This window comes from Neofelis nebulosa, chromosome 1, assembly GCF_028018385.1.
Source record: "Neofelis nebulosa isolate mNeoNeb1 chromosome 1, mNeoNeb1.pri, whole genome shotgun sequence".
Classification (NCBI taxonomy): Eukaryota; Metazoa; Chordata; class Mammalia; order Carnivora; family Felidae; genus Neofelis; species Neofelis nebulosa.
In genome coordinates, this window is record NC_080782.1 from 229,714,398 (window position 1) to 229,726,905 (window position 12,508).

A 12,508-nucleotide genomic window follows, 5' to 3' on the forward strand; every position below is an offset into this window, starting at 1 on the left:
TCCAACAATTAATGAATGGATAAACAAAATGTGAAGTATCCATTCAATGGAATATTATTCACCATAAAAAGGACATGTATGCTATTACATGGATGAGTCTTGAAAACATAATGGTAAGTAAAATAAGCTAATCACAAAAGACTACATATTATACAATTATATTTATACGAGATGTCCAGAATAGTCAAATCTATGGAGACAGAAAGTAGATTACTGGTCCTCTAGGCCTGTAGAGGGGGCATGGGAAATTGGGTGGAATAGCCAAAGAGTGTGGAGGTTTCTTTTTGTGTGATGGAGTGTTCTAAGATTGTGATGATGGCTGCATGACTCTGTGAATATACTAAAAAGCATTAAATTGTGCCGTTTGAATGGGTCAGTTGTATGGCACGTGAATTATGTCTCAATAAAATTGCTACTACACAAAGGTTATCGGGTGACAAAACTGGCCAGTGAATACTTCATGAAGTGTTTAAAATGCGTATAAAAAATGGGTAGAGATTTTGATAAGTGATACAAGGGAAGGTGTAGAATGGAAAAATGTGAAGGATATTTCTGGTTAAGAAGTTTGGATACTGGTGTAGGAATGGATGGGTGGATTATTGGTAAAAAGAGCTTACACAGATAAAACATTTTTTGGATAATTTGCAGAACTGACGAACCATAAGTGACCATCATCAACATGAACCCAGAATTCCCTAACTTTGCAAAATGACTAATATTTGTAAGTAACAATAAAGAAATCTGTACAAATTCCAAATCTGTTATGGAAAATATTTGTACTTTCACTCAGTGTATGTGACAGAACTACCATCCTAAAAAAAAGGAGGTACGTTTTATCAGTGGTACACAATTCTATCGTTGAAGTAAATCATTCACTTGTCAATTCATATAAATTTGAGTTAATCTTAAATTTCAGTTAACTTAATAATTATTTGAAGACGTAACTTGGCAAAGTAAGTTTCAAATTAAAATGTATATCGGGGTTTTAGATTAAAATCAGTTAAATTATATTAATTAATTACAATGTTTTAAGTAACAATATAATTAGTAAATTGAAATTTTTAGTTACGTATGGAATCTTAGGTGCTAATTCACTTTGGTGAATCACTACAAACTAAAAAAAGCAATTAAAATAAAGTTAGGTGTTATTAATATAATAATTACTTAACTGATTTGCATACTTCTATATTATAATTATTTTAGCCACTTGCTACAATGCATAATAAATTGAGTAGTTAATAATCACACACATTTAACTTGCCTCTTGAGATGAACAGCTTGGGAAGAAAGGGAACTAAAAAGTGAAACAGAAAATTGTATGACATTTAAAGCTGTAAAATTTGTGGACCATTTTATCTTTATTAAAACTAGAAAACTCCAAAGAAAATGGGGAAAAAAAGGAGTCAAAATTTAAATAAAATTGTGCTAAAAAATACTCTACCAAATTTTCTTAACTTACCGGAATGATTTTAGAGAACTGATATATAAAACCAAAATTAATTATTGGGCATATTCATAGACTTCTAAATATAGTATAATGGACCAATGTAAAAATTGAGGTATAAGCTGAGGATCTTGTTTTGACATTATTTTAGGAGAGTCTTTAAGTATATACACATGCATATTTAAATATAGTATTTGGTATATTTCAATTCAAACCGTAAACTATGTATTTAAGAGGAAATACAGTATTTTATTTACTTTTTAATCTTACACAAGCAAATTAATCTGCCTTGGCCTCTAAAGCCTCATTTGTAAAATTAGGGTAATGATAGTATCTAGGTCATAGGGTTACTGTGAACATGAAATAGGTTACTGCATATAAAGCTCTTTGAACACCGCCTGGTTCTTAGGAAGCCATGCTAGCTATTCTTTTCTTTTTTTTTTTTCTTTTTATAAACAAAAACTGAACCTGTCTTTTAAGCCACCAAATAGAATTAATCTTAACCAAATTAGTACTTTCCTTAGTTTTCTATTCTAATTAGTGTATTTTTTTTCTTGGAATTTAACTTGACTCATAAGAAATATTGCATATTGACAAATTATAATGCATGGTCTCCTCATTTGTGTGTCTATCAGCAAAACAGGGCTTTGTAAGAACAAGAAAATGAATTAGGCTAATCGGCAGGCTTAGGTTTACCATTATTATTATAAAAATGGTGCCTTCATTCAACGAAACTCTAAAATGTAAGAACTCTTAAGTACTTGTATATTTTTGAAGGTACATTTCTTACATTACTGATATGCAAGTCCTGTCACTAAATCATGAAAAGATCAACCTGTAATTTTTAATCCCAGAAACGGAAAATGGGCATTTGTTATCTTACATAGTATTTCCAGACAACAGTATCAGATTATACTAATTTTAGGATGTCCTGGATTTTAATGAGTGTACATCTCCTGTGACACAGAAGCACTCTTTATAAAGGCAGCTTAGCACTATTTGGATATATAGAACTTTAAGTTATATACAAGAAAGCCACTATTATTTAATAAATTTTAGTTTTTGAGACAAAGACAACCAAAAAGTTACATATTTATGTGGTCCACAGTTTTATTAACCTCTTAAATCTAAGAATAGCGGTTTGTAATTAACTTCTAAAAATGATTTCTCTGTGACACTGTAACTATCCCACCAGTCTAGATAATAAACAGGCTTCAGCATTTACAAGATGAACCTATATATACCTATATATTATGCAGACTATTTCTGTTACCTTTACTTCTCCCTTCACAAAACATCCATCCCCTCCTTCTTTTCTACTGCATTCAAAGCTCAGTGTCACATTCATGGATTGCTGTTTTAAAGATGAACATTACCGACCAGATCAGGGATCAATATTTTAGGACAGTTTGTAAGATTTATCGGACACAAGCATTCTGCAAAAATAGTATGAATTAGAACCAGGTGGAAATAGATAGGAGTGGATCTTCTCAAAGAAAAATCTGTTTAAAAGACTGAAGTTAGAAGAGTCTTGACAGTGAGTTGGTCAAGAGCCACACAATTAGGTGTTTAACTAATTTACTGCAAGCATACTTTCATTGTCCTGTAGGTATTTTAACTTAATGTGATTTTGGGAATTTTGTTTAAAGTATTCATTAATAGGGGTGCCTGGGTGGCTCAGGTCGTGATCTCATGGTTCATGGGCTTGAGTCCCACGTCAGGCTCTGTGCTGACAGCTCGCAGCCTGGAGCCTGCTTCAGATGCTGTGTCTCCCTCTCTCTCTGTCCCTTCCCTGCTTGTTCTCTGTCTCTCAAAAATAAATACAAGTAAAAAAACTGTTAATTAATATTAATAATTACTCTAGCTACCATTAAAGGAGAGAAACATAAAGAAGTTATGAGTCTTTATTGGATTTTGCCTCTGGTAGTACAGGGAAAATCTTTTTATAATAAACTTCAGGGTACCAGCCAAATTTGTATCAACTAATTAATTACTTTTATAATGGAGAGTCTAAACTAAATTGTATAATTATTGAACATATTTATTACCATATGTGAATGAGGAAAGACAACACATTATCTAAGAAGGTAACAAAACATGTTTATAAATTTTCTCTACTTCTTTAGGATCAAGAATAAGACCGGGAAAAGAGAAAACAAATCTTTGGGAAAAAGAAATCACAGACTTCATTTGCTTAAACTTCCAAATGGCCTCAGAGTAAATCTTTGAACTAGTAAAACAAACCACAAAAACAACAAAACCAAAACTTCAACACTTGCCTAGGAATTCAAGGCAAACATTTGTTCATAGACTTAGGATGAGTTCCAAATGGAACACGTAATTTTTATGATACAGAAACGTCAGTGACTAGACTAGGTATATGCAGGAGCTGGCATTAGAATAACCTTATTAAACATTTTGTAGAAGAGGGAGAATAATGTGCCACCTCTAGTTTACAATTAATAAGAACTCCTCTGGGAAAAACAGAAATCTCTAACTGGTAGAAAACATCACCAGGGGCTTTCTTTTTTCTTTTTAATTAAAGCTTATTTATTTATTTTGAGAGAGAGAGAGAGAGAGAGAGAGAGAGAGAGAGAGAGAGAGGCAGAGAGACAGTGAGAGAGAATCCCCAGCAGGTTCTGTGCTGGTGGTGCAGAGCCCGATGTGGGGCTCCATCCCATGAACCCTGAGATCATGACCTGAGCCAAAATCAAGAGACAGATGCTTAACTGACCGAACCACCCAGGTGGCCCTCACTGGAGGTTTTCATAAAGCATGCCAGATCATTTTCAGCACATTTCTGGAAACAGAAGTGCTATTTTGTAAACAGAATGATGACTACAAGTCCACTTCTCCACTGGCACCTGCCTCCCCACCGTGGTATGGACTGAAAATACAGAATTGAGGGAAGACTCAGCCACTTTTTGACTCTAAAGCAGGAGTTTTTCACTTGAGATCCAGGATATGATTCTATGGACTGGTTTCCAGGGGTCAGTGAACCCTCTGAAATTGTGTACAAAATTATATGTGCACCTTCGTGAAGCAATCTGTTTTCATCAGAGTCTCAAAGATGGTTTAAAACCCAAACAAGGGTATAGGCCAACACTCTGAGATATCTCTATCCCACATGGTCATGGCAGGTACTGCTCTGAACTCACCTTAGACCAGCATAGGACAAGATGAAAACTGAGGGCAGGCAGGTGAAAGAATGTGGGGGTTAGCAGTGTGGGGATAGAGAAAAAAAAACAGGAATGGGGAGGGACATTCCCAAAAGTGACAGCAGGGAAAAAAATGGCAAATTCGATGGTCTCACGGCTGAGGTGGCTGTTCTTCACAGCCGTTAGCATGTTGGAATCACATGTATGTTGATGAGTCTAGCATTCTGTCCCCCCTTCCAATTATTCAGGCAGTTAGAGAGGACAATTTATGCTATACACTATCTCACATTAAATGTTGCTCCTCATTACAAAGAGAGTAGGTACGGTATTCAATTATTAGTAGTAAAATACATATTTGTTTGGTATGTACTTTCTTCTCTCCAATACAAGAAACGAGATAAAGTAAATGATTAATGTTCACGAGATTCAGCCTCGTTCCAACCACTGGTACAAACTCATTCACCAGGAGACAGATCTCCAGTTCAGGAACTTTGTGTGTATTTATCACTCATAACAAATAGAAGAAAAAAATTTATACATTTACCTGCAAGATTGTCGATTTCTTTCTCCTGCAGCAAGCTGACTGCATCATCATCCCCTTCCAGCATAAGTTCTGTCTCTGCGTTCTGATTCACTATTGCTTGACTTCTGAAGGTTTTCTTGGACTTTACCACATCTTCTTCAGTGCCTAATCACAACCAAAATAATATGGGTGATCATGATTGCTTGGCTTTTTGTATAAAAAACAACCTATTACTTTCTTATAATTTTATGCTGCACTTATATATGACTTCACAATTACAGAATTAGAGAACATTTTCCCCTTCATCTGGTTTGCTTTCAGAATAGCTTTGAGAAAGGTTGGGGGTGTAATCACCTACCCTCATCTCACAGATGAGGAAGCAGGCCGAGAAAGCTCATGTCTCGTGGAGACCTAGGAGTTGGCCTAGGAGAAAGGACTCTACAGACGCATGTCTCGGGGCTCTAAGATCACCATTTTCTATAAAAAATCTGCACCTCCCCACAAACTTGGCTTTCTGATACATAAAAGTACACAATTCTACACAATTGTACTTTTGTGTGAATTGGATAATCATTAGACGAGATCATTTTTTTTTTAATTTTAAAGTTTCTCTATTTTGAGAGAGAGGGAGAGAGTGTGCAAGTGAGGAAGGGGCAGAGAGAGAAGTCCAAGCAGGCTCTGTAGCCCAAGGCGGGGCTTGAACTCCTGAACCGTGAGATCATGACCCGAGCTAAAAGTCACTTGCTTAACTGACTGAGCCACCCAGGCACCCCAATCAGATCATTTTTGAAAGTACAGAAGTATGAAGAAAACAAGAACGCATCCACATCTGAAGAGAGAAGTGGTTGCCACTGGGAAGCTACAAACAGGTGAAGTTAGGACTAGTACAGACATAAACTGTGCTGCACAATTGCTATTAACAGTTAGTGAAATCAATAGTTTTTCTAAACTGATAGCCTTATTTTGTTAAATAAAATAGTATAGAAGGCCAAATATATAAAAACAAAGTAAGTCAGAAAAATTGAAATACAGCCAGAGCTGACCTAGCATTAACATGGCAATCAGTTAAGGTTACAAATTACAACGCATTTGAATCTCTCATGGATCTGATTGCGTAATGGATATAATTCAGTATTTAAATTTCTACATTATATTAAAATATCTTAAGAACAGCCACTTCAGCCACCTGCTTTGGCAGGTGATGATGACTCAAATGATCTGAATAGCAAGTAAACTTATATATATACATACACACACATACACACATATATATGTGTGTGTATGTATATATATGTAAACATACATATATTTTAGCTATCTATGTATATAGATAGCTAAAAAAATACTTCTATTTCATATCACTTGAAGGAGGAATTTCTTCTGGAAGAAAATGTAATTTAATGTGTTCTAGCTGTAATATTAGCATATAGGCTTCAAGGAAGCAGCATTTCCTGGGAAAATCCCTACACATCATTAGGCATGGTGGAAATATTCCTGAAAATGGGAGCCTAATACACCACTCCTGCATGGTGGTGTCACATCAGAGTTCTAGGGGCTGTTATGATGTTTGTGTACATGTGCAATAACTCTCCAAACCTTATCACACCTTTGGCCAAAATTCTCTACAGTGAACAATTAACAATACTTTTGGTCCATTCTCCCAGCCTCAATATAGGACTTTGGATATTAATAGTCCATTAATGTCCATGATACCTGCTCAACCATTTCCTCAGAAGTACATCTAGCCGCTGTAAAACTTGCATGGGAAAAGAGCTAGCCTTTCATTGCGACTTACACACTTGTTTCTGTCAGCGACTCAGAGCAAATTCTGTTTGCTTAAAACGTTAATAAGTTGGCTCAAAAGTAGAGCCAACTTTGGAGGAATAAAAAACATACGGGGAACACGGTCATGTCATAATAGCACTGTAGAATGTCACTGTCAGAGAGGTACAGTCTGTTATCCTAGCTCTTACTGGATAGTGGCAGTTAGAACAGCGTAAAGTAATAGATTTGTTAAAACATATTTTGATAAATACTTCAGAAACAAACAATATTATTACAAATTGATGCTACATGGGAGGTGAGAGGAATTAAACAGGTTATATGTATATTCTTTCACAGGCCCACAGATGATTCTTACTTCTGGAATAAAAGCCTGAGGACTGATTACTGAATGCTCCAGAATCTTATCTTAATTTTATTTGGTTTCTTGGTGATATAAAGCCAGTAAAACAGAACTCTTCTGGGGGTAGCTATCTTTATAACTTGTTTGCTTCTTGGGTAGTAACTTAATTTGAGCAACTCAGAGCTTGCATCATCTGAGAACAAAAGACGCAAATCCAATGATTAATAACCGAGAAGCCATATTTCTATTAGACATCTGCAGTTGGATATTCCTAATTCCACATTTCCCTAACTGAATGAATCATCTCTGGCTTCTCTACCTCTCCCTGTTTTGATATACCCACTTACTTAAGCCACAAACCTTGGGGGTCATCCTGGAAGGTGACTGCCATGGCCCCAGCTCAGGCTCCTGTTCTTTTAGACTGGAGGTCTTCAATAGCTCCCTTATTCACTCTATCCCCATGTTTTTGTCAGAGTGATTATTACAAAGCAAAAATAAATTGATATTTTCCTGCTGAATATAGTTTACTAACTCCTCCCAATCAACAACATTCAATGCAAGTCTTACATGATAGGAGTCAAAATCTAAATTCCTTGGGGCGCCTGGGTGGCTCAGTCGGTTAAGCGTCTGACTTCACCTCGGGTCACGATCTCGCAGTCCATGAGTTGGAGCCCCGCGTTGGGCTCTGGGCTGATGGCTCTGAGCCTGGAGCCTGCTTCCAATTCTGTGTCTCCCTCTCTCTCTGCCCCTCCCCCGTTCATGCTCTGTCTCTCTCTGTCTCAAAAATAAGTAAACGTTAAAAAAAATAAAAAATAAACTCCTTAGCACAGCTGGTCTAGGCCTTTTATCCTCATTACCAGTTTTGCATTATATTTTCTTACTCCCCCATCACCATTACTGAATCAGTTATAGCTTCCAAAATACGTGCTCGGACCTTTTCACCCAGGGCTAATATTATTCCCTCTGTATGGTGTGTTCCTTCATTCCTCCTTTGTTGGGCTAATTCCTATTTGATCTTTCAAATTACCTCCTTTAGGTGCCTTTCTTAGCCAACCACTCTGTGCTTTCACAGCTTACATAGAACTCAACTACACTGTACAGGTGTTAATCTGTTACGTGTTTGCCCTTTCCATTAGATTATGGCCTTGTTTCTGCAGCCTCTGCGCCTGGTACCCAGGGGACATGTAACAAACATTCGCTGAATGAGTTCAAGTCTACCCACTCTGTGTTCCCTTCTCTGATTTCTCTTATTAAAGAAAAAAAATTATTTATTCATTTTTGAGAGAGACAGAGACAGTGCAAGTAGGGGAGAGGCAGAGAGAGAGGGAGGGAGAGAGAGAGAGAGAGAGAGAGAGAGAGAGAGAGAGAGAGAGAGAATCCCAAGCAGGCTCTGAACTGTCAGTGCAGAGCCTGATGCTTGGGCTCAAACTCACGAAATGATGAGATCATGACCTGAGCTGAAACCAAGAGTCCGATGTTTAACCAACTGAGCCACCCAAGCGCCCCTCTGATTTCTGATTTATTTATTCATTTGTTTGCTTTTTTAGAGAGAGAGCAAGTGCGAGCAGGGGAGGGGCAGAGAGAGAGGGAGAGAGAATCCCAAGCAGGCTCTGCACTGTCAGCACAGAGCTCGACGCTGGGCTCAAACTCACAAGACCATGAAATCATGACCTGAGCTGAAATCAAGAGTTGGACACTTAACCAACTGAGCCATCCAGGCACCCCTCTGATTTCTCTTATTTCTTTCTTTATTATTTATGGGGGGGGGGGGCAGGAGAGGGGCACAGAGAGAGGGAGAGAGCAGGCTCCAGGCCCAGGGCAAAGCCCAAGGCTAGGACTCGATCCCACTCCCATGAGATCATAACCTGAGGGAAACGAAGAGTCAGACGCTTAACTGACCGAGCTACCCAGGCACCCCTCTTTGCAGATTTCTTAAGCTAAGTTTGTGTGCTGTTTCCCTTATGCTTCCCCCACCCTTGCAAATCCTACTATTGGAGTTACAGGTATCGGAATTGGCTGCTGGCTTGTTGTCTCCACACAGCCCGAAAGCTCCTTGATCACTGGCAACATGTTTCTGTCTTTGTCTTCTCAGTTCTTAGCACACTGCCTGACACAGAGTGAGCCCTCCTGAACGCTAAACAAATGGATGAACGGAGACGTAAACGTCACCTCTGGATATTTCTTAATCTGAAGATCCTAAGATTTCTCAGAGATTCTGCTTGATCTGCCTCCAATTTGGGGGCAAACTGGAGAATCTGTGTATTTACACAAAAGGGAACTTGGTTCTTTACATGAAATAATCAATTAAACCCTTTAAGTATGAGTCAGCCTGATAAAACATGTTTTACCTTGTACACAATCATGTTTAATCTGCTTTGTCATTAAGAAAAATGCTTTACATTACTCTTGTGTTATGAAAATCTACAAATAAAATAAATGTAGTCAAAGGAAGGTAAACTCTGAAATGCATATTAAGCTTTCAATTTTATCATCTCTGGTTTTAAAGTAGTAAAACAATCATGCCTTTAAAAGATATATAGTCAACTAATCTGTACCAACACACGGAACTTGCCACCCCTGTTGGAAGTGTTATCAGTCTGTAGCTCAGTAAACTTCCTGATTTTGTGCTATCGCACCAAACATTTATCTAAATTAAAGTGTACAAGATCCAAAGGTGCTTTTCAATCACAATATCTTTTATGAATTAGAGATTCATTCATCAAAATTACAGGCAAAAAGAGGTAAGGTCTCAAAGGGCTGTCTCATTACAAGGCTTATAAACACTCTCCTTGGAAAGAATTGGTTGAACACCCAACAAATCAAAATCTGATTGGGAAGAGAATTTATTTGAGATCATCTGTCTTCAGAAGACATGTTGGACTGAGTGCACTTCTTGGCCTCTTTAACCATTCATCAAGAAATTAACAAGCAAATACTACAAACCACGAGAACTCCCTACTTAGATTTGAAAATGTTAATTGTGTGTAAAATTGGATAGTATATGCATATATACTTATTTTCTAAGAAAACATCAAAATGCCATAAGTTGGGAAGGTTCAGAAACAAAAAAATGCCACCAAATTATAGGTTAATCCAAATCCAAAGTTACTCTTACATTATTTTCCACATTGTGTTACAAACAACAATTACAGGAAGACATTCTATACCCATTAGATTTCTTAGTAAATATATATGTTTGAAGCGCTGTATGTGAAAATGTTATCTAATGTAGAGCAATCTGTTATATGAACCTAAATAAAGCATCTCTTTCATTAAATTTATTAAAATTTTTTTTTTTTTTTTTTTTATTTTTTTTAAATTTTTTTTTTTTCAACGTTTTTTTTTTTTTTTATTTATTTTTGGGACAGAGAGAGACAGAGCATGAACGGGGAAGGGGCAGAGAGAGAGGGAGACACAGAATCGGAAACAGGCTCCAGGCTCTGAGCCATCAGCCCAGAGCCTGACGCGGGGCTCGAACTCACGGACCGCGAGATCGTGACCTGGCTGAAGTCGGACGCTTAACCGACTGCGCCACCCAGGCGCCCCAAAAATTTTTTTTAACATTTATTCATTTTTTGAGAGACAGAGACACAGCATGAGCGGGGGAGGGGCAGAGACGGAGGGAGACACAGAATCCGAAGCAGGCTCCAGACTCTGAGCTGTTGGCACAGAGCCCAACGCAGGGCTCGAACTCACGAACCGTGAGATCACAACCTGAGCGGAAGTTGGATGCTTAACCGACTAAGCCACTGAGGGACCCCTCATTAAATTTATTAATAAACAAGATCCATGTGAAACACAGTATATTCTAAAACCGAAGTAACAAGAGAACTAAAATGTTTCTAGAATTGTTTCTATACTTTCATATTACTACTATAATGTATTATCATTAAATATGTTAAATATAGAAATGACAAATTGAAGACATTCACTTATCTTAATAATACTCAAAGAATATGTCCATCTGGAGAGCCAGGACAATCTAGGCAAAAGAAGTTATTTCATTTACCCATCACGTCCTTTTTTAATTATTGATAAATATTAACAGTTAATATAAAGAAAAAGAGCATATTGTAGTTTATTTGTTTCAGAAATTATTTGATGAATATTCTATACAGCTCTGAAACATCTATACTAACAAAGATAAAAAGTAATTTACAATTGTGGTTTATATACACAATGGAGTACTACGTGGCAATGAGAAAGAATGAAATATGGCCCTTTGTAGCAACGTGGATGGAAGTGGAGAGTGTGATGCTAAGTGAAATAAGCCATACAGAGAAAGACAGATACCCTACGTGTTCACTCTTATGTGGGTCCTGAGAAACTTAACAGAAACCCATGGGGGAGGGGAAGGAAAAGAAAAAAAGAGGTTAGAGTGGGAGAGAGCCAAAGCATAAGAGACTCTTAAAAACTGAGAATAAACTGAGGGTTGATGGGGGATGGGAGGGAGGGGAGGGTGGGTGATGGGTATTGAGGAGGGCATCTTTTGGGATGAGCACTGGGTGTTGTATGGAAGCCAATTTGACAATAAATTTCATATATTGAAAAAAAAGTAATTTACAGCCATAAGTAAGCTATAAATTATATATATGTGACTAACACACAGAGAAAAGATATAAACCCGTACTAAGCCAATTTTAGCACGGCATCAGCTTCTTACCAGTTTTACGCTATTATTTATTTTTCACTGCGTACAGAAATATGGCTTTAATTTGTTATTTATTAAAAATGATATATGCATGTGTTTATGCATCTATTTACCTATCTAATGTAAATCTACTATTTAAGAATACAATTTCAGTATTAATTGACCTGCACAATTAAATACATGATCTATGACTCATGGTCTGCCCCCTACTTATTTAACCTCACTATTTCATTGGTTTGGTATCTTCACATCTCATATCCCCCAAGAATTGGATGTGTCTGGTCCCAAACATGCAATACTTTTTCAAGCTTTTAAATCTGACATATGTAATTTCTTTCACATGGAATTCTCTTATCTGCCTTGTCCTTCAAGATTCAGTTTAGTTGATTACTCCCTTTTCTGTATAAGCTTTGTATCTAACAAATTAGTCAAAATATATTATGATTTTTTGGTATTTTCTGGATTCTTTCATTTAGGTGTTATCCTAATAAGACTTTAATTAGATATGTGCCAAATACCAAACAAAATGGAAATCAACAAACATTTGTTGAATGAGCACATGAAAATATAAGCATAATTCAAATAGCAATCATTTTTTTATATGCAC

The 12,508-nt window shown here is 36.9% G+C and overlaps 1 protein-coding gene across 10 annotated transcripts in view; it reads right to left on the minus strand.

The window, feature by feature from the left end:
• NBEA (neurobeachin) overlaps positions 1 to 12,508 on the minus strand; it is a 681,254-nt gene that overhangs the window by 220,134 nt on the left and 448,612 nt on the right. For all 10 annotated transcript variants that reach the window (XM_058687599.1, XM_058687578.1, XM_058687548.1 and 7 more), the window contains one exon: positions 5,147 to 5,290. In XM_058687599.1, coding sequence (XP_058543582.1) covers positions 5,147 to 5,290 — 144 coding nt within the window. The remainder of the gene's footprint in view (positions 1 to 5,146; positions 5,291 to 12,508) is intronic.